The sequence below is a fragment of the Epinephelus lanceolatus genome, chromosome 19 (genome assembly GCF_041903045.1).
Source record: "Epinephelus lanceolatus isolate andai-2023 chromosome 19, ASM4190304v1, whole genome shotgun sequence".
NCBI classification, from domain to species: domain Eukaryota; kingdom Metazoa; phylum Chordata; class Actinopteri; order Perciformes; family Serranidae; genus Epinephelus; species Epinephelus lanceolatus.
The window spans coordinates 10,536,462-10,559,085 of record NC_135752.1 but is presented as its reverse complement, the minus strand read 5'-3'; the positions used below and the strand labels follow the sequence as shown (position 1 = coordinate 10,559,085).

Sequence of the window (22,624 nt, the reverse complement as noted above, 5' to 3'; positions counted from 1 at the left end):
GTAGCCAGCAGAGGGCAGTAGATGACTGACCTTGAGTGTATTTTAGGATCCTCTCCAGCAGCACTGGGTACTTTGTTATCCGTTGCGTAACCAGCAAGATGCACTCTGGGATCTCTCTCCGTCTCACCAAAGAATTATTACCTTGTTGCTTAAAAAAAAATCAATCAATCAATCAATCAATCAATTTTATTTATAAAGCCCAATATCACAAATCACAATTTGCCTCACAGGGCTTTACAGCATACGACATCCCTCTGTCCTTAGGACCCTCACAGCTGATCAGGAAAAACTCCGCAAAAAAAACCTTTAACAGGGAAAAAACGGTAGAAACCTCAGGAAGAGCAACTGAGGAGGGATCCCTCTTCCAGGATGGACAGACGAGCAATAGATGTCGTACAGAACAGATCCACGTGATAAATTAACAGTAAACCGTATGACACAATGAGACAGAGAGAGATGCAGGATAGATGGTAATGGCAGTAGCTTACAACAACAACATCAAGAGTTTTACTACATCTCCCTGAGCAGAGCAGTAGTGGTGCTTTTATTCTAAAATTATTTGAACATAAGTTACATATATTCTGGGATGGTTAAAGGGACAGTTCACCCCAAAATCAAAAATACATATTTTTCCTCTTAAAGTGCTGTTAATTAAACCATGTTGTTAGCAGTGTGATGCAGGTACTATTTTCTGGCTTCTCTGCTGTTCTCCTGACCATTCCCACCTCACACCTCAGCACCATGGGTGCCAGGGCTTTCAGCTGCACTGCCCACAGGTTCTGAAACTCCCTATCACCACACATCCGACAATCCGACAGCATAACATCCTACACATCCCATCTCAAAACCCACCTGCTCAAGCTGGCTTATTCACTTTAACACTAACTGTACCTCTGTATGGCCGATATCTCCAACACTCTAAGGATCTAGATCAATAAATAGCACTACAGGTAAAGGAAAAACATGTATTTTTGATTTTGGGGTGAACTATCACTTTAAGTACCTTAATAAAGTTCTGGAATCTCTTGTTATGCTGCTGGAGGTCTTTGAAAAAGCTGACTGCTTCGTTGTGCCGACTGCAGAAGTCTCCATACACCTGCTTCATTTTCTCGCTGTTCTCATCTGAAAACTGCAGAGAAATAAACAAACCCAGTGATTCAAACCTTCAACAGTTTCCATCTATTACACCAAAAAGAAAACGTAGCTCCAGAGGACCAGCTACCTGTTGGAGCAAGATGTCTCCTATTCGCTGGATGAGGTAGTTCCTGTGTCCCTTGGGTTGAGCTGAGCTGAGTCGCCGCTCCTTCATGGCAGCAAAGAAGGTGTGGTGAAAGACCAGCAGCTGGTCCAGACAGGGGAAGACCCGCTCCACCGCGTCTGTATCTAACTGCACTTCCTCCTTCATGCCTCGCCGGAAAACCTCGGCCATGATGTGCAGCGTCTGTAGGTGGTGAAGCTCGGTCTGCATCAGCTCTGTGGTTCACATGTAGACATTCAATGTGTTTGTCACATAAAAACATGTATTATATTGTGCCAGAAATGCCAGAATTACTCAATTATATTAAACAATCATACGTAATTGTTTAATATAATTACTCAATTATATTAAACAATTACGTATGATTACAGCAATTTTATATGAAATACTGACACTGGCAGAAAATGACACATTCCAGTGGTTTTCTTTCACAACTCTAACATCTGCTTACCGTAGATTACATCCTGCCTCTTGACAGCTCGTTTGTCCTGCTTCTTGCAGAACTTGTGCTCCACAGAAAGACTCCACGACTCAGCCTCGTAATCCACAGCATCAGCCGAGATGTCACTGTGGATACACCCATCCACGCAGTCTACAGACAGATGAGATACAAAATCACTTTTAATCTGAACTGCCAGGATTCTGTTTTATTTACCACTGTTCACAATATTTACTGGAAAGAGACAGGCATACAACAATCCAACTCTGATTATTATATATTATAAATATATTTACCTGCATTTATTTACCTGCTGTGAAATTATTATTACCATTTTTTCACAGTCTAAGTTTTTTTTTAATGCATTAATGTAAATTTCAAAGTTGGAAAGACATTTTTCTTAACACATACAAAAGTTTTTCCCCATTTGATTAGACAATAATTAGTTACATATTTTTATTTACAACATTTACAATATTTTTGTATCTAATGGCTCACATTCCTAACATTCTAAATTATTCACAAATCATGATACATATTTGTCAACCTTGTTTTTGTTTGCGGATCAAGAAACACAAATTTGTATGTGTGTATTAGTATGCCAGTATCTTTCTCAAAAAAAAAGTGCTTGCTTTTAATTTAAAAAATAATTTTAGAATTAAAAAAAAAATGGATGAAAACCTGACTTTAAAAAACTGTAACACAATCTGCATGAAAATGGCATTTTTAAAATAACCATTTTAGACGCAGCCACTTTGTTTTTAAACTATTTCCAGCAGGAAACACAACAACATTTGTGTGCCAAGGACATACATTTCAAGTAAAAACTGGAACCTATCTGCTACTTTATAGGTATTTGGAAATCTGTAAGAACTAAAAATAACAATTCTTTATTATCTCTCACCTTCTACGAAGGATGATTCAGTGGAGGTTGACAACATTGGAGTCAGCAGGAGCTCTTCTGATCGACTGGTAACCTTCCAGGCATCAGACTCTGCCTCTGGACTCTCACTGAGCCGACTGTTACACAGAGAACACAGACAACCATTATTACCTACATTTTTTTTAACAACATCAGATCTTCATATGATGAAATTCATAAGGCTTTATGACCTCTCACTGTTTGGGAAAGTCCCAGAAAGGGGGCACGGCGGGATCGCAGTGTCTTTCATAAGAGGTAGAGAGTTAGAGATGGGGATCACACACTGAGTAGGACTGTCTCTCACTGTGAAGTCTGTGGGAAAAGCAAAGAGAATTAACAACAATCATCCGCAGTGCAACCACGGCAAAACGCTACAAGCAGGAAATGTGACAGCAAAATTGTTGGTGACAGTCGACCCTTGTGTTGTAAACTCACTCTGTGGGAGGGATGCTGTCCTATTCTTCACCATGGTAACAGCATACTTATCTTGAAGTTTCTAAGTAATACAAATGACAGAGGCTGGTTACAGCACATAAACAATTGACACAAGGACAGGATCCAGTGGAGAGGAGTAGTTTAAACAAATTTGTTATTCTATTATTTCAAGACAATGCACACCTTCAAACATGGGGGGACAGATTCCTTACAGCCCTTATGGACAATAGTAGTGCAACCTGGGAAAGAAAGATATTTTTAAGTTCATTTATGTCAATTTTTTGCAAAAAATATATGCACACTTCTTGGAATTACGCCATTACTTACTGGCACAATGCAGCAGGTCCTTTCCAGATGCTGGTTTCTCACACACCACACATACGGTGGGGCCCAAACAGGACCCTGTGTTAAACCGATGTCCATTCAGCTGCCTATCCTTGGCCTCTCTGTCCTTCCCCTTCCCCTTGGAGAACCATGCCGGAGACATGAGAGTAAACAAAGACTCCATGCAGAGACAAAACGTGACAGCCACAGCTAAAACCTTTGAGCCAAGCAGGCTTCAATTGATATTTCTAAAAACCAGGGTGAGCGTCAATTTGCAGAGTAATCTCTTCCACATGTATGTAGATAAATGAGCCTGGCAGGAGTCCCCGCCTTGTTTCCAAACCGTAAGAAAGTCAGCCGACAAGGAAATGGAGCTTAGCATAAACAACAGATGCAGGTCGGGGAGGGCTTCCAGTCTCTGTGCTGACTCAACAACAGGGGATTAATCATTAAAAGGAAAGAGGCTGGACACCCTGTTTGGTCTGTCACTCTGACCTTGAGTTATTCCCAGAAACATTTCCTGGTTGTCTCCCACAGAGTTACATATTCCACACCTAGGTCTAGACCTGGGATACTGGCCTTCGCTTAAGTATTTTAATTCAATTCCACACATACCTCTGTCAGAATAAATAATGTCATCAGGCAGTACATACACCTGCAGCTATTGATCACACACTTTAGTGGAAACATCATTTGTATTTTTAAAGGGACAGTTCACCCCAAAATCAAAAATACATATTATTTTTCTTTTACCTGTAGTGCTATTTATCAATCTATATTGTTTTGGTGTGAGTTGTCGCGTGTTCAGTGGGTGTAGTTCAGTATAAAGAAAATAGTTTCTACATGAAATTGCTCACAACAAGGTCTGTGGATAATCTTGAGTAACAGGGTCATGATTTCTGGAAAGAGACAGTGTTGTTGAGTTTTTCCAAATATATATTTTCAGCGCTTTGAGCACCATAGGCTGAGACCTATCTTGTTCTGTTATACTGGAGAGAACACAGACATCTTTACAGCTGATATCTCCAACACTCGACAACTCACACTAAAACAATCCAGACTGATAAACTGCAATAAAGGTGAGAAGAAAAACTTGCATTTTTGATTTTGGAGTGAACTGTCCCTTTAAGTTATCAACAAGGATGAGAGTGGATTGTAGCATGTTTAGCTGGCTTGTAGGCTTTGTTCAGTTGTTATTCTAGTAATAATTTCTGATGTGTGTAACAGCAGAGGTGTGGACTGTTTATAGTCTGCATTTACCTTGGTCTTGTTGCGTGTACTGGACATCCTGCTCTTGAGAAAACTGAAGGTGCGGATGACTTTGTACTTCTCTGACTCCACCTTTGTAGGGATGTTGTACTTATCCAACTCCTCCTCTTCAATTCTGAAGAAAAATGAAAATAATGTCAGTGCAATTATTTTTCTTGAATTTGTGTTCTTTAATTCAAACAAAGAAAATCATTGTTGTTTGCAGATGTGTTAGCCGGTAAAGTAACGCCATCCTTTCTTCTTGCTGAGTCTACAGGACAACAAAAGCAAGTATGATGGATTAGTGTAGGTGCAGGTGGAGAGTCTGTGTAAGTGTGAAATGTTCAGCTGTAAATTCTTATATGCTTATTATGGCACACAAGCACATAACTGGCTCATGACATGGGTTTGTGGTTAGTTCACACTGCAATGTCCTGCCATGAAATGACAAACCTTTGTTAATCACTAAAATCTGGAAAAAAATGTGTTCATTCTCTGCAACTCTGAGCTGTGAAAGTAAATTTAAATTAGTACAATTGTTAGGACTGGATACATGCAACATGACAGACTTTGGGTGCATATTGTTAAAAGACAACAACAACTTAACTATATTTCTAGGAGCACGGAGAGGAAGGAAACGAGGGACAAAGTGTTGATGTTCGGAAACAAGAAGAGCGGATGAGAAGACAAGAGACGTGAGGAAACAAGGAGAGGAGATGAAACGGGAGGGAAGAAGAAACAAGGAGAGGGGAGGTGAGGAGGCTGTGGTTTGCTGTCAGTTGGTCCATACATGCTATACGTTTTGGTAAGGGTTAGTTTACTTTAAGTGGATGGTTAAAGGGTGCTAGAACAGTCAAACAGGGGTCGACCCGCCCACATACTCTTTGAGGAACTCAGACAGAGTGAGGTGTTGGAGGGACTCTGCCAGCTCCATGCTGCTCTCATCTTCAGCAGACTGGGCTCTCTTACGGAACTTAATCTCCCTGTAAGGAACAGCGCACACACACGGACACACACTGATATTTTAATACTAATGAGAGGCCACAAAGGCCAAGGAGACATGCCACAATTACATAGTAAAGAAAAATATGGTTGCTAAAGCCTTTGATACCATCTTTTAGCCCTGATTATGTCTAGTATCTTCCACTGGGGGGAGCTACTGAGATGTTGGCAGTTCAATTAGGGTATTTATCCATGAAGAGGAAGGGGAAATATCAGTTAGCATTGGCAGTGAAAATAGGACGAGTGGAACAGGAAGAGGAAAGGATGTCCTTTTTATAATCAGCGCCACCCCTCTTAGAGCAGGCACAGACCACATAAAGTAGCACTGTAGACTTGTCATCATTTAGTACCGTTTATACTGTGCATTTTAAAACACAGTGCATTCCTTATGCATTGTAACTTATATCTATGATGCAGCTTGTCGTATCTGGGGCAAGAAGACACAGTTGAAAGAAGCTCAGGGTCACACTGATATCTGTACGTCACTACCTCTGTTGTCACTAGAAAAAAAAACCCAGACAGGATCAAAACACCAGCTCTGCTTGACAAGGACAAAAGAGCTTCATAAAAGACGGCAGCAAACTTCACAGAGTGCACGCTGTCACCAAGCAACCTGGTTGTCACGGTTACCCACATATGTTGCTCCTGGCGCTGAGGATTACATATTTGATGAAACGTACTGTCATTTTAATGAAGAGCAAAAGCCCCTATGAGTGAGGCCAATGTGAGAGGACAGAGGAACACTAAAATTTAACAGACAGAAAAGAGAGGTATCTGGAATACAATGTAATCCAAAAAAGACTTAAAGCTGAGGTAGGCAGTTTAATTTTAGCATCATTGGGCAAAATATCATAATAACCTTTTAGCATATTGTAATTAAAGTGGACTGAAAAAAACAACAACTTCTGTGCCTCCTCTTGGCTCTGTTTTTTAGGCTTTAGAAAATCTAGACTGTAACTGGAGACTTTGGCCAATCACAGGTCATTTCAGAGAAGTAAGTTCCTATTGACTGTACTACAAATGTAGATGTATGTGCATGTCCCTTCAGTAAAAGCCTGATTCAATGGCAGAGAATGACTGCCTACACTGCAAAGCAACCCAAAAAAGCCAGATGGACTTATCAACATGACTTTAAAATGGAGTTTGACAATAAACAAAATAAAACACGTGTCAACATCGGCAAAGCTTTTCAGAAATCATGAAAAAATGTTGCTAATAGTTTAGCCTTTTGCTAGCTGGAGCCAAAGGCTTATGGCTTCAGCTTCAAGTTCACGTGTATGAAACTAACGTAAGCTAGAGCCTCAAATCAGTGTGTCCTCCACCTCACTCTCCGTCGCTACAAACCATCTCACTGGGAGGAGAGCGGGCAGCAGCTCTGGAGATAGAACCCTGCAGCAGCTGCAGCAACACGCATCCAGCCAGCTTAAACCCCAGCTCCAAGGGGACCAGACGGCTGCAACTCCCCACTGGATCATTAAACTTTCTGTTGCTGCCCTTACAGAAATTAGATCTGGTGCTGCTCCTGGCCACCAGTCCACTTTGACACCTGGCGCTGTGGAGTTTGGGCTGGCCAAATTTGAGCCGTTACAGCCTCTGACCGAAGGTCTGTCACCGAGCTGCTACCTGCTCTCCGAGCTGCTACCTGCTCTCCTCACAGCGAAGCAGTCCACAGCAGCAGGGAGTGAGGCGGGTGGCTAGCTAGCTAATTCTTGTCTCATTTGTGGTCAGATAAACAAAGAGGGAGAGAGAGTGTGGGCGAGGATGAGCTGAGCGAATGCACTGCACGCAGCTCTACAATGAAATAAGATGTATAGGAAACACTGGGTTACTGTGTGAAGCGTATGCATATGCCTGTGGTTGTCTAGTGGGAAGCGCTTAAGACAATAAACAGAGCTGCGGGAGGAGGGTGTATTTTCAAATTCTGCTGTTCTTTTAATTTTAATACTTTATCAGACACCTGCCTACTCCAGCTTTAATATGACATTAAGTAAATTAAAAGTAAATATAATTACCTTTTTTCATGTGACTGCTCTGATATACTGGAGGCTCTTTGCTCTGTGGAGATAAAGACATGAAAATGTTGTTAATCTAACCTGACAACACGTTTAAATAACAGAAAACTCACATGTTGCACCAAAACTCCATTAAAAGAATCAAGAGATGACCCCCCCTCTGAGATAAAGTCAGGCAGCAGAATACACAACATTCAATATGACTGGAGGAACAGAATTAGTAAGCTTTCTTCTAACTTCCTACTGTTACAGAGTGAACATTTGATAAAGCCTGTCATGTTTCATTTACATGCCAGAGGAGCTGCTTGTATAAAAGCATCTCAATAAAATCACAATTGTTATGCAAAGTAACAGATGATCCACAAGCACTTCACCAAGACAGAACAATACATATGAAAGCTGTAGCACAGACAGACACAAAGTGCTGACCCCTCAGAGACACCTCATATCTCTCACCAGGCTCCAAGGCAATCAGCTGTCTTTTCATTTCATCACTGCAAATGCGATTACTTCTTGCACTCCCACTGCCATTCTGATTACAATACGGCTGCGTTATGATTAGGAAAGCCACACGCGCACACACACGCAGGCAAACACACTCCAAGGTTATTACAGTTCCAATTACAGTTACAATTACAGTTCTATGATTCTAATTTAGTTTTTACTTAAATTATTGTTTTAATTCCCCTCTCTAATCAAACTTGTTTTTACTTGTAGTTAATTTTCTACAGTTTTTATTTCACTATAAGCTCTATGACACATAAATAGTCACAGATTTTATATTTAAGATGATTACAGCAGTTGGAGTCAAATTTTCATTTCATGTTCACCAGGGAACACCATTTGTATTTTCAAATAATGTTGGATAATAGCCCTAAAATAAGATAACAACTGGCAGTCATGATAGAAAATCCTGCTCTGTACACACAGGATAAAACCAAAACTTCCTAATCATGTTTCTAAGATGGAAATGATATTTAAACCAGTTTAAGTTCACATGTACTGTCATTTTTAAAAACGCAAAAATAACTTGTAGTCGCTTGGGAGCAGCTGAAACATGCTGTTAACACAACAGTGACATATTATCAAATTGAAATGGTGAGCCTGCTTATTACTTATTGCTTACTTACACATTAAGGCAGATACAGAGCAACATTAGGAGACATATTTTTGGCCACTCGATGAATCAAAGTCCAATATTCACTCTCATTTTTACCTTTGCTTCTGTCTCCACTAACCCCAGAAGAAAATATAATAGAATAATAATAGAATAATAGAAAACTTTATTGTCTGGAACCAAAAGGCAACAGAAAATTTGTCTTCGACAGGGCTCAACACCAGGTGTACACACACACAGAAGACATTTAAAACACATCCAACAGGATCTAAAAAAACACGCAAAAAAGGTACATGTACAAAACATTGACACTTAAAAGAAAAGAAAAGGACCAGCAGCAAGTCATGATCAAAGCACTGTAATTCCTCTGCTGTTGAGGGCTGTTATTGCATTGCATTGATATTTGGCTGAATGAACCAAAGAAGTAAAAGTCTAGGGCACAAAACCAAAACAATGAGCTTAAATGTGCTTCAAAGCTCTGTAGAGCTGAGGGGAACTGCAGTGTCAGTGGAATTCTCTGTGGGTTAGTCATGTGATCCATTGTTGATATAAAAGTATTGATTATAGCTGCTCTAAAATCATTTTTGTATCTCTGAATCAAGTCAGATGTTTTAACCTTTTATTTTTCAGCAGATCAATCACTGTAAAATAACCGTCAATAACCTTGACTCCCGCACTCACACACACACATGCACACACACATTTACACTCACAGACCCACACATATAAGCACTGGCACTGACAGCGGCATGCTGGCTATGCTCAGCCTTAGCGCAGTGTGACGGTTGCAGGTGTCCAGTACTTACTACCAGGGTGGAGAAGAGACAGAGATTTAGACAGAGAGAGGGCCTGAAGGAGAGATCGGCTGTGGCTGACACTGTGGAGCACGGCATCTACAGGGCACAGTGGACAGAAGGCTGCTCACACATCAACTATAGAGGGTGCAAACTGTCACCAAGTACAGTCAACTCCAGACTGAGAGTTCTTAAAGCATTATTCATTGCAGTGTTGTCGGCTTATTGTGAATATAACTACAATCATTGTCTGAAAACTGTTAAAGGAATAGTTTGACATTTTGAAAAATATTCTTATTTGCTTTGTTACCAAGAGTCTCATGTCTGTCAGGTATTGTTTTTGTGGCTCCAAACTAGCCTTGGTGTTTGTTTTTTTTGTATAATTTAACAAAATATAACATGTTAATTAGTGTGCTTCAGAGGTGCTCAAAGGTGGATTTTGTTATCTCTGAATACAGCCAGGTTAGCTGTTCCCCCCTGTTTCCACTCTTTATGCTAAGATGAGCCAACCATCCTACTGCAGCTTCATATCTAACAGACAAATGACAGAGATGTATTGATCCTCTCATCTAATTCTTGGCAAGAATACATATAGGCGTGTTTCCCAACATTGAAAACTTTGTTTTAAAGGGACAGTTCACCCCAAAAACAAAAATACACAATTTTTCCTCTTACCTGTAGAGCTTCTTATCAGCCTAAACTGTTTTAGTGTGAGTTACCGAGTGTTAGAGATATCAGTCATGGAGATGTCTGCCTTCTTTCCAGTATAATGGAACTAGATGGCACTCAGCCTGTGGTGCTCAAAGTGCCAAAAAAGTACATTAAAAAAATTCAACAGCAGTATCTCTTTCCAGAAGTCATGACCCTGCTGCTCAAGATATTTCACAGACCTTGTTGTGAGCAGTTTCATGTTGGAACTATTTTCTTTCTACTGAACTTCACCTGCTTACCATATCACTGTGCAGAAGGAAGGGTGCATACTATTAGCTCACCTAGCACCACTGAGCTAGCTAACATTGCTCAGCCAAGGAGAACGCCAATAATGTTTAAATCATGCGCTGTCACAGGCACAAGCAGATTGTATTTGAGACAAGGCAAACATCTCTATGGCCAGTATTTCCAACACATAGCAAATCACACCAAGCTCATTCATTTTGGGGAGTTGACTGCACTTTATATCAGTAGTGAGACCATCTACAGTTGACAGCTGGTTTAAAATGAACAGAACATAAAAAGTGAGCTCTTGCACCAACCATTAGTGACGCACCAAACAAGTGAGGTTAGTTAATGAAAACTTTGTTAGTTAAGTGTTAGACTACATCTCTAACTATGTGACAGAATAAACTGTCCTGGTGTTACTGACCAGGACTGATGTCTGACGTGTGGTTGTCCCGGGCAAAACGAGCAGGCCGCAAGCTGATTTTGGGGGAGGAGTAAGAATATGAACGCAGTCGAATCCCCTGGTCCCCCAGTTCCTAGAAAAGGAAAATAATAATAACTGAAAACAAAGACATAAGACTTCAAACTCATGATATTAGGAGAAGCGGAAAAATCTGCTGAGTGTGTGCAAGAGCCTGAGATGTTGTTTTACTTTTATGGTGGGTTCACATGCTGAGGAGGCAGACTGGCTGCGAGTGCATGTGAGGTCAGGGGAGGGACGGAAGCTTTCCCTTTTGTCTTCACTTTTCTCAACATCTGACGAGAGCGGAGAGAGTGGAGACTTTGGCTCGATACTGTCCTCTTCACTGTCTACTTCCAGAGCCACTAGACTGGGACTGGAGCAATAAAAGGCCAGTTACACATAGAGTCACCTGAAAACACTGCCTACTGAAGAAATATTTCTACGATGTTTAATACCTGAGGTCGCAGGTGTCCATTGGTGGACTTTCGCTCTGATTGGTCGGCTCGGAGGAGAGGGGACGGTTCAGCCTAGCGAGGGCCTGGTCAGGGGGGGAGAGTGGGGGAGAGCAGGGTAGAGAGGGAGGGTAGGAATCTTCTGAATAGGGTGGAGGAGTGTCAGTGGCCAGCAGGAGATCTTCTGAGTCCACTGTGTCCCATAACCCACTGTCTGTCCCCGTGCTGTCCGTGGTCACTCCACTGACGCTGCACTTGATATCTGTATCTTCTTCCTATGGTAAAAAACACGGGAGAAAAAAGTGCAAAAAAGAAAAAAAAAGAAGCAATGTATTAAAAAAGCAGCAAAACACAAAAGATAAAATGATGAATGTGGGCTTAAAGAAGGGGGGTTGATGTATGACCTGAGTCCACTGTGTGATGGTCTGATCACTGCTGTTGATCACAGAGGGCAGAGGGTCTGCAGCACGCTGGGTGAACCTGCTCTCCTCTCCACTGGACTGAATGGGATGCCCATTTACTGTAATAAACAAAGAACAATCTCAGGATAGCTTCAGTATAGTTTACAATAATTCAAACAGACTACTTGTCTCCCTCCCTTTTCCCAGTAAAGATAAACTGCTCTACAGGAGCATATTGTACTGTACAAGATGTCTACTAGGAATTTGTTTTTATCCTGCTGAATGATTTAAATGTCCTGTTGAATACAGAGAGCAGCTCTAAGAGTAGCGTGAGTTAACCAGATATCCTAACCACACAACCAAAACACATCAACAATCATGTACATGTCAACAACAAGCAGATATGCCAGAGCAGAGAAAATAAATTACCAAACATAATATTGGACTGTTAAGTCTTATTTACTTCAGTAAGCCTTCTGTCCTGCCTCCTCCTACTGATTTGGGATCATTTTGCTATAATTTATTGATCTTTCATCATTTAAATGTCAAGGCTTAGAGGGAAGAAAGGAAAATGTGATGAGACACTGCATACCTACTCCCTGTTTGACCTTTAAAGGTTTGTTTTCACAGAAAAATCCACATATCAACCTTACCAGCAGGCTGTCTCCTTTCTCGGAACAAAACTGGATTATTGACTTGAGTCATGCTCTCTTTTATTTACCACATCTGCTCAGTAATATTCATGTACACCCTCTCTTTGTGATGCTCATAAATAGAATAAAAAGACCACGATTTTAACACCTGGGTTAGTTTTTAACTCTTTACAGCCAGCATTTATTATTATTATGGAATGCTACTTGATCCAGAATCTTCTTTACTTTTAGCCACACACTGGAAGTGAAACTCTATGGGTGGCATGCATACAGTAGCTCCATCATCAAATCAAAGGTCATTAAAATATGAACAAATTGCTGCAAAACAATGACAATCCCATTAGCTTCAACTGTACTTTCTGTTGTAGCGCTAACTAATGTTCATCCATCCATATATGCATTTTCGTAACCGCTTATCCTCTTGAGGGTCGCAGGGGGGGCTGCAGCCTATCCCAGCTGACATTGGGTGAGAGGCAGGGTACACCCTGGACAGGACGCCAGACTATCGCAGGTCTGACACATAGAGACAAACAACCATTCACACTCACATTCACACCTACAGACGATTTAGAGTCACCAATTAACCTGCATGTCTTTGCACTGTGTGAGGAAGCCGCAGTACCTGGAGAAAACCCACGCAGACACGGGGAGAACATGCAAACTCCGCACAGAAGGGCTCCCTCCTGGGACTGAACCAGGAACCCTCTTGCTGTGAATTGACAGTGATAACCACTACACCACCGTGCCGCCATGCTAACTAATGTTAGCATGCTAATATGCTAAACTTAGGTGGTGAACATGATAAACAGCAGACGTGCTAAACATCAGTATGTCAGCATTGTCATTGTGGGCATGTTAGCATGCTGATGTTAGCATCTAGCTCAGCTCAAATCACTGCTGTGCCCAAGTACAGCCTCACAGATCTACTAGCATCCTTTAAACTCTTTGTCTTGTTACTACTTCATTAATTATTGAGAAATCTGAAAAATTTGTATTGATATAGAGTGACAGAAGTTTTCATTAAATGTATTATTTAATATATAAGTTTTTTGACATGATTACTTATGCATTAACATTTCAACATTTTATCTAGTGTTGGGTATTTTAAAGGGACAGTTCACTCCAAAATCAAGAATACATGTTTTTTTTACCCTGTAGTGCTATATATCAGTCTAGATTGTTTTGGTGAGAGTTGCAGAGTGTTGGAGATATCGGCCATAGAGATATCTGCCCTCTTTCTAATATAAAAGAACTAGATGGCACTTAAATCCACAGCTCATCTACTTCTGGATGACAGGTTGTGTTTGTGCCAATGAGATGTCAACATTAATGGCGCCCTCTTCGGCTTAACATTAGCTAGTTCAGTGGTGCTTGGTGAGCTAGCAGCAAATGCATGCTTCCTTCTCTGCAGTGATACGGTTGGAAGGTGACTTGAAACTGACATACATGAAATTGCTCACAACAAGGTATGTGGATTATCTTCAGTAACTGGTCATGATTTCCGAAAAGAGACATTGCTATTGAGTTTTTCAAGTGTATTTTTTGGCACTTTGAGCATCAAAAACCAAGTGCCATCTAGTTCCATTATACTAGAGAGAAGGGAAACATTTCTATGGCCAATATTGCCAACACTCAGGAACTCACACCAAAACAATCTAGATTAATAACTAGCACTACAGGGAGGGAGAAAAATATGTACTTTTGATTTTTTTTGTGAACCGTCCCTTTAAATAATACACCGTAGATGATTATATGTTTTGTATATAAATCTTAATCTGTAACTAAAGCTATCAAATGTATATATGAAGTAAAAAGTACATTATTTCTGTCTGTAAAGCAGTGAAGTAGATGTACAAAGTAGCATCAAGTAAAGTTAAAGCACCTCCATAATGTAAGAAGAATAAAGCAAATGTGTACTGTTATGTACCACTGCTGACATGAGTACAAAAGCGGTGAATGGTATTTCTACCACAACAATGTGGAAAATTACCTCTCTTGATGAGAAGCCATTTTCATAGCTCTCTGTGCACTTTCCACCCACACTTTGAAGTCTGGACCAGCCATGCCTGCACTAATGTGAGGGAAATCCTGGGCATCACAGAGGCATTTCCTCTCTGCTGCTCTCCCACAGTGAAGACAGCAGCATGGAGTTCAAACATATAAGGCAGACCTCTTATATACATTCACTGTATTCTCTATTTTCTTTATGTCTTTCTGCTTGAAATCAAACTATTAGTGTGTATACAGATTTACACACAGACACTACAATCTACTCTTTTTTTTATTTTAAGGATGGTGACAGATTGACGGAACACCGGTCTCAGCTGGTAGACTAATTGTCACACCAGCTCACTCCAACAACAACTGACAGTGGTGAGTTATGTCAGTGAAAGCAAAGAAACCCTTATGATCATTTCAACAGATCTGGAAAAAAACAATAATTCTGGATGACAACTTTGCACCACAGCGACCTCGAGGCGCTGTCATCAACAACAAAAATATTCAGCTCAACAGTAAATTTGATGACTTGAGCAACACAGAAGAATCTGCAGTCCTGCTTCGGGGGGAAACATTGGGATCAATGCTCCCTGTCACCACTTCACATCATAAACACACACTCACACACACACTTCAGTTTATGGTCACAAAGTTTATGGGCTCTCTAGAGTTTACAACAAACTCTTCATTCTTCCACAACAACACACAGGAAATTAGCATTCACAGTAACCGTGGCAACACCTGAAATATCTAAGCATTCTTCTCAAAGTTTTCACTAGCCAGTGAGTGTTTGCACTAGCGCAGCTTATACAACCTTGTCTGCACGCGCGTGTTTAAAGATAATCCAAGGTTAATGTATGCGGCTCACCTAAAATGTCAGCTTTTGTAAAACCTACGATATTTGAGCTTGTTAACATTCCCGTCTCAATTCGATACAGAGCTCCACTGTCCCATCCAGGGGAGTCGGGGGAGGGGATGGCAGGGCGACAGGCCAGAGGGGGGGGCATCTCCCAACTCAGACAGAGTTTGAGTGGGGCATGCACGCCTGACCCCATTCCTGCCTTTGTCCCAATGACAGGGCAGATTCCTGGACTCTCAGACTGAGTCATTGTGGAAGACCCAACCTGCACTGCCTGAAGCCAGACTCCAGCAGGATAATACATCAGTTTAATCAAAGAAAACTGCTCATCAGCGTCAGACAGAAGTAAATCCCTGTCTGTGTCTGTGCAGCAGTTAGTGTATTGATTTCCTATGATGTGATTCAAAACAGAGCTCTGTGTATTGTACCAGCGCCATGAGAGAAAGGCTTCCAGTCAGGGCTTCTCAGTCAGCTTATTATGCATCGTTCCCACACCCTGCTGTTCAGTACAGCCACAAATATGTTGTTGTGTTTTTGTTATGAATTACCCATTCATTATTTAAGCCACATGGAACTCCTTTCTAATGCTTGTGCAAAATAAAAATATTTAACCAGAGGTTGATCCATGACACACTCACACCCTCCTCTCAGGAAGGTCCTCTGGACATAACTCTGCTACTGAGCAATTGAAACCAGATGCCAGAGTATTATAGCCATAACATTAAAATGGAAACTGTGTTTTGGTTTGAATAAGTTTATTTTGTGTTTGCCAAAGAAATCTCTCAATTATCTTAAATCCTCGAGGTGGATTAATCAACAAAGAACAGCAAAGAACAATTACCAGATAATGAGGATGGGTACTCTCCTTCATCGTCGTCATCATCCAAAGAAAGAACAAGCTGTTCTTCAAAAACCTTTAAACAAACCAAAAATCACACAGAGACAGTGCAGCTCTTAGGAAAAATTCAAGTACTGTTTATCTGAAAATAAGACAGATACAATCACAGTTTCATGCAAGAACCAGTAACAAACTTAAGAGAGCAAATCTATAAACGTTTACAGCACACAGCGCACCTCTGTCCCATGTAAATCTGCCTGTATACTCACATTGTCCACCAGCACATGCTCTTCTACTCGCTGCTCCTTGCAAACACCTGTGCAAAAAATAAAGATATTTAGCCAGAAGTTGACACATGACACACTAACACATCCCTTCCCAACAAGCGCTGTGCAGGCGGCACGACATCAGCCCCTCTGGATGTTACTCTGCTATCCAGGAATGGAAAACAAACCAAAGAGATGTTGTGCTCGTGTGAAGCAGCAGGTCCAGAGGAAGAGCACATGCTCCCTACTGTTGGGTTGTTATTTTGAGAGGATTAATGGACAGCTGCTGAAGTCAGGACAGGGTTAAGGTCAATACTGAGGAACACTTCCTGCTTCCCATTATGAGTCGATAGTGCCATGTGCCATCTCTATGGTTACCAAAAACAGTGGCCAACGGTTGAGTGAGAGCAACAAAATGTGTGTGTGTGTGTGTGTGTGTGTGTGAGCGAGACGGACAGAAAACAAAACAGGAAGTCGCAGCACGGACAATCTGCAAGGGTCTCCTACTGTGTGTGCCTGCATGCCAGCCTGAGCACATCACCTCAGGGACAAAAACAATCTGGCCCCTAAGTTTTCTCTGTACCCTCTGAGGAAGAGCAAACACATGTGTAAAGGAGAAGGTGCCTTTCATGGTCTCTGCTGGAAGTGTTTTCTTAGTCTCTTTAGGTTGGAAGTGATGGATGTCTGACCATACAAATGTTTGCTCAACTGAATCTGTGGCGGTTCGTTTTGCACGTTTTGCAAGTTTCTGTACTCGCATGCTGCCAGTACACAGACAGACAGCAAATAAGAGCTGTCTGTGCAAGCAGAGACTACTGTGAAGACAAAACTAATGATTATTTTTTAATTAAATAATCATTAAATCTCCAAAATGCAAGAAAAGAGTAAAAATGGCCATCATAATTTCCCAGAGCCACAGGTTACATCTCCAACAGTGCAAAAACAATCCAAACATATTTAATCAATGATGTCATAAAACACGGAAATTAATTAATCGACTAAAAATTACAGCACTAGACACAACTACATCTGTGAGTCTCATGTAATTGTGTGTGGGCGTGTCTGGCTCTGTGTGTGACGTTTGTTTTTTAGAGCTCATGTTACACAGCTGATGCATCCATGTGACAGCTAGTGTGTGGCACATTTAGGAGAACGCAGAGAACAAAGGGGTTTGGATTGAGGTGTGTCTCATGTAGAATTGTCACGGGTAAACACACACACTTGATTACAACTGATTACAAGTCCTTACTTAAAATTAGTGTAATCGGGTGCTGATTCAAGGACTTTTTATTCCAAAAATCAGTCATTCTACTCAGAAATTCATGTAGTGTTGCACTTTGACTACTTTTTCATGCAGGTGGATAATGGTGATACATCTCTTGAGTCCCTGATAACCAGATCTCATTGTGAGATGCAAATAAATGTCCAGTTTAATAAACCTTAACCCTAACCCTAACCCTTTACCTTACACATGGCTTTCTCAGCCCAAACAGCACTGGCACCTGGGTTTGTTGAAGGTAGCAGTGCTGTTTGGGCTGAGAAAGCCATGTGTAAGAAAGGTAAAGGAGGCTGAGGGTCGGCGCGGGGAGCTAGCATTAGGGGAGTGTAGGGGAGTGTCTCTGGGACGCCAGAGATCACTGTCTAGCCTCCTGGAGGTGTCGAGGGACCAACTAGACAAAACACTGGTGAAAGGAGGTTCCCACCTGATGACCCCAAAGACGTGTTAGTTATCACTGCTCATTGGTTTGTATAGTTAAGCCTTGCCATAATAGCTTATCATAGGGCTTAGGAGGTTATTAACTGAGCGCTGATCCTTTATCTAGAGCACAAACTTCTTGTGTTTATTTGAACGAATATTTCATCTTACCTTTATCACTAGGAAGGATTTCCTCTTTGCCTCTCTTGTCTTCCTCATTATCAGCTTTGAGCACACTGATCTGGAACACACAAACGGATCTCATGTGAACACGGTCGTAATGCACCCTGAGCTGACTTTTTCAGTCCCAATGGGCTTTGGGCATCTGCCGATACTAAGTACTGATCCAAGGCCAGTGTTAGTTAATAACCTGTACTGTATGCTTCACTGTGAGGAGCTGACTTTCTTATGTGCAAGTCAACATTAGGCTTAGCAATAGCAATAGCAAGTTTATTTCTACAGAGTGGTGAATAACTGAGTCCTAACACCAGGATATGAGTCAGCATTTCAGCACTCCCGGTTCTCTTGTCTCAAAGTCAGCGGTTTTTTTTTTTTAAATGGGTTTTTTGGTTAGATGCCTGAAATAATGTCTTAAAGCTTAGGAAAATTTCATGTTTTTTTCTACGACATAAAATACATCAGTAAACACCCCCCTAGTGAATTTTGAAGCTTTTACGTTAAATGAGTCTACAGAATGTCACTACGCCGAACATGGTTTTACAGCCTTGTTGTTGAGGCACCGCTAAGTCATGCAACTGTAGTATAGTTCATTTATAGCCTATTGTTAGCTTGCTACTGCTGTTGATTGCATTAATGTAATGATTTTGGCTTCATGCACCACTGAGCAACTTTCTTCGGAAAGAATGAGGTCCTGCCTCCAATGCTGTAGCTAGTTCTCTTTATATATCCAAGCAGAGAGCCAGTGAAAGATGAGCACTGAAAAGATGGAGGGAAGTTTTCTAATGTTCATTTTGATGTACTACCCACATTGTTATGACACAAAGCAGGTTGAAAATCAGCCAAGTATTCCTTTAGGTATTTAAGTAAAAAAAAATAAATTAATTAAAGTTCCTGATAATACATGATACATTATCTCAAAAATTATAAAAGTGGTGTTCATTTGTGAAGATTATCTTGCTAAACAAAACATGAAAGTATCAAAAAGGTTTGTTTTTTATGAGCTTATTTTTCTGCAATAATCCAAAATCCAATGGAAAAATCCCATAGGTTTTTGATGAGGGAACCAGAGACATGCTAACTTCCGCATCTGCCTACATAAAAAAAAGTCACCACCACAGAAATCTGTTTCAAATTGTGTACACAGGGTAAATTCAGTGTGCCTCACATAAATAAAAGCAAGCGTGTCAACATATAAATATAATAAAACTGACTTTAACATTGCTTCCTAACCTTGTAAAACAAAATATGAAAAAAACCCCACAAAGATCTGAATTGTTGATCATTAATTAAATAACAAATCGTGCACCAGAAACTTGATGCAAAATCTTCAAAATTACAATTAAAAACTTACAAAGGAATAAAAATTACAGCATAAAACATCTGAATTGAATAGATCCATTATCACTGAATTGTGATCCAGACAGTATCAGCTAATATCCAATATCAGTATCGGATCTTTGCATCTGCAGTAAATTATACAAAGAAATCACCACATAACAGCTCAAAGATTAGGATATTATCAGGTAATATGATTAACTTATGTGATCAACTATTCCATAATAACATCAAGTAAGTTTATTTTGCACAATCTAAGATCACTGCATCCTGAACTGTCTGTCCTTTTCACATTACTGCCTCATGTCCTTTGATTTACTAGCTGCAATAGCTGCAATGTTTTGTTCACTGTTACTTGCTCAACTCTTATCAAAATGTCTGATTGCATGTTAAAGTGTGTGGGAGTCGAGGGCTTTTTTGTTTACATTAGCTTGAACAAAACCTGAACAAATGGCCTTATCTCGACAGCAACGACACATTACATCATGCAGGGAGATGCATGGGAATATTTATCAGCCATTCCTGTCCTATATTATGTGATAGATGGGTTTGCGATAAGGTTTTCAAATAAAGGTGTTCCCAGTGGTTTGCTCTCACCATTTTTAGGATGCTGTGGTCTCCTACTTTGTTTCTTAAGGTTGTGATGCCATCCTGAGGGGAGCTTCCCGGTGTTTGCCGCACAGTGAGCGTCAGGGAGTCCGTCCCTGGACAAAACCTCAGCATGCAGGAGCTGTCAGACCACACACACCACACACCTGGAACAGGGCCGACTACAGGACCTGGAGGACTGATGAGGAAAAGGACAGATTATATGAAATGAGGTTAACAGAACAGAAAGGAGCCTCCCCTATGAATCAGCCTTTTCAAAAGTCTTCATTAGTCATCATGCGTCAAAAATAACACATCAGATAAAATCACAGCCTTACGCTGCCAGCACTCTGAACATGGCATGCTGTCCGTCCTTCTGAGCCAGCTGGAGAGGTGTGTCTCCCTCCTGATTTGGTAAGGTCAACACCCTTTGACCCCTTGGCTGGTGGATTAAGAAACGGGAGAGATGGACCAAACCCAAGCGCACTGCAAGGTGAAGGAGGGTTTCTTTGGGTTGAAGCTCAGCAGCTAGAGAAAGAGACAAAGAATGAAGAGGGAATGATGTGCAGGCATAGACACAAATGTATACTACATTTTTACCTGACATGAATTGAGCGATCAAGTAGAATCACATTAGACTTTCGGCAGTTATATAAGGCTTTTGCACATCTTAAAATGAATGAACAGACAGGGGTTCAGCATCTTGGCATTCTGTCCGGCTGAGCTGTAAAGGTAGCTAGCTCAGTGTAACTAGGTGAGCTAGCAGTAGATGCATGCTTCCTTTTGCCAGTGATTTGGTTGGTGGGTGTAGTTTGGTAGAAAGAAAATAGTTACTTTATGAAACTGCTAACAGCAAGGTCTGTGGATTATCTTGAGTAACTGGGTCATGATGTTTGGAAAGAGACATTGCAGTTGAGTTTTTCAAATGTATTTTTGGGGAGCTTTGAACACCACAAGCCTAGTGCCATCTGGTTCCGTTATATTCAAGAGAAGCCAGATATCTCTGGCCAAAATCTCCAACACTCAGCAACAAAACAATCTAGAATGATAAATAGCACTACAGGTAAGAAGAAGGCTATGTAGTTTTGATTTGGGGGTAAACTGTCCCTTTAATAAGCATACTTTAGTTAAAAATGTCCATACTAGGACCATACTAGTCTATACTGTAGGTCTTCAAAACTATACTATATACTATACTATACTTTACAGGCTGTTGTTCATCTTAAAGAAGGTTTTCAATGCTGGAAAGATGGTTCTTTTATAAAACTAGGCTGTCTATGCAGGAGAAATACAAACACTTACAAAACTGGTGCTACATGTCTATAAAAAAACTTTTGCTTAACAGGTGGAACACCTACAACTACCAGAATGCACTGCACCACAGTGGACCACTTAACGCTCCTGCTGGTGGGTGATGAAGCTTGGATGCATTTCCACAGCAAACAATATGGCATCTAGTTGGTAACAAACAATCTCAGATTACAGTTAAACAGGAAGTTAAAATATGATTCTGAAAACATCTGAGGCGAGAAATAGGCAAAGCAGTAACAGAATCTTGGTTCATATTTGGTCAGTACTGCTTAGTTTTAACATTGGATCGGAGTTAAGTCTAAATTTGAGAGAGGGAGAGGCAAATTTGTGTTTCCCAGGATAGCAAAGTCATGACCTGCCCTACTTTGCCTTTAATTGGTTTACCCTGACATTCTTACCTTAACCCTAATCAATCTCACTCTTCTTGCCTAAACCCAAACAGTTCAACCAATGACGGTAACCAGTAATAGGCACTCAGAGGGAGAGTAGGGCTGGTCATGCCTTTGCTATCCTAGGAAACACACATCTGTACGGTAGAGGCGGCAGGTCTCTCTCTTGATCTCCTTCTATACTCCTTGTGTCCGTGGTGAGGAAGTATAATCTGTTGTTTGAGCAACATCCCAAGAGCCCCCAGGAAGTGTGCCTAGCTTTGAATCAAATTTTTGCAGTGGCTAAACAGTGGGATTACAACTTCCAAGCCAATCATTTAATACCATTGGGCTAGAACTTAGATTCTCTGCCTGAGCCCGAGCCCAACCCGGAATTTCCCACCACTATCCTTGAGTTCGGACAGGTTGGGCTCCTCATAATAGACCTAGGCTATGGAACAAACTACTTACCACACGTGGGGGGAGGGGTCGCGCACATGTGAGTTGTCAACGGTGATAATGTGTGTGTCAGCTTCGTCGAGTGTATTAAGTACAGCACGATGCTGGTATATGACAGCAAAAAGACAGGGACCTCGACACTTAAGAGGCACATGACGAAGGCTTGCCATGGAGAAAGAGTTGTCTGTAAATCAGTGGATAAAATTTTTTTGAGCATCACAACGGCTGCAAAATGATTTGTTTCAGTATCAGTATTTGATCTATTCT

At 41.0% G+C, this 22,624-nt stretch overlaps 1 protein-coding gene across 4 annotated transcripts in view; it reads right to left on the bottom strand.

The window, feature by feature from the left end:
* Positions 1 to 22,624, bottom strand: part of arhgef28a (Rho guanine nucleotide exchange factor (GEF) 28a) — a 57,065-nt gene that overhangs the window by 16,609 nt on the left and 17,832 nt on the right. The window contains exons 5-26 of one of the 4 annotated variants that reach the window (XM_033647321.2): positions 20,558 to 20,747; positions 20,229 to 20,418; positions 18,288 to 18,357; positions 16,424 to 16,470; positions 16,158 to 16,230; positions 11,810 to 11,925; positions 11,409 to 11,680; positions 11,143 to 11,326; positions 10,915 to 11,026; positions 9,564 to 9,650; positions 7,641 to 7,683; positions 5,508 to 5,609; positions 4,639 to 4,762; positions 3,382 to 3,517; positions 3,238 to 3,293; positions 3,055 to 3,115; positions 2,811 to 2,931; positions 2,602 to 2,717; positions 1,710 to 1,850; positions 1,223 to 1,473; positions 1,004 to 1,129; positions 31 to 148 (exon numbers count right to left, since the gene is read on the bottom strand). In XM_033647321.2, coding sequence (XP_033503212.2) covers positions 31 to 148; positions 1,004 to 1,129; positions 1,223 to 1,473; positions 1,710 to 1,850; positions 2,602 to 2,717; positions 2,811 to 2,931; positions 3,055 to 3,115; positions 3,238 to 3,293; positions 3,382 to 3,517; positions 4,639 to 4,762; positions 5,508 to 5,609; positions 7,641 to 7,683; positions 9,564 to 9,650; positions 10,915 to 11,026; positions 11,143 to 11,326; positions 11,409 to 11,680; positions 11,810 to 11,925; positions 16,158 to 16,230; positions 16,424 to 16,470; positions 18,288 to 18,357; positions 20,229 to 20,418; positions 20,558 to 20,747 — 2,736 coding nt within the window. The remainder of the gene's footprint in view (positions 1 to 30; positions 149 to 1,003; positions 1,130 to 1,222; positions 1,474 to 1,709; positions 1,851 to 2,601; positions 2,718 to 2,810; positions 2,932 to 3,054; positions 3,116 to 3,237; positions 3,294 to 3,381; positions 3,518 to 4,638; positions 4,763 to 5,507; positions 5,610 to 7,640; positions 7,684 to 9,563; positions 9,651 to 10,914; positions 11,027 to 11,142; positions 11,327 to 11,408; positions 11,681 to 11,809; positions 11,926 to 16,157; positions 16,231 to 16,423; positions 16,471 to 18,287; positions 18,358 to 20,228; positions 20,419 to 20,557; positions 20,748 to 22,624) is intronic. The other 3 variants (XM_078162101.1, XM_078162100.1, XM_078162102.1) reach the window with 3 other exon arrangements.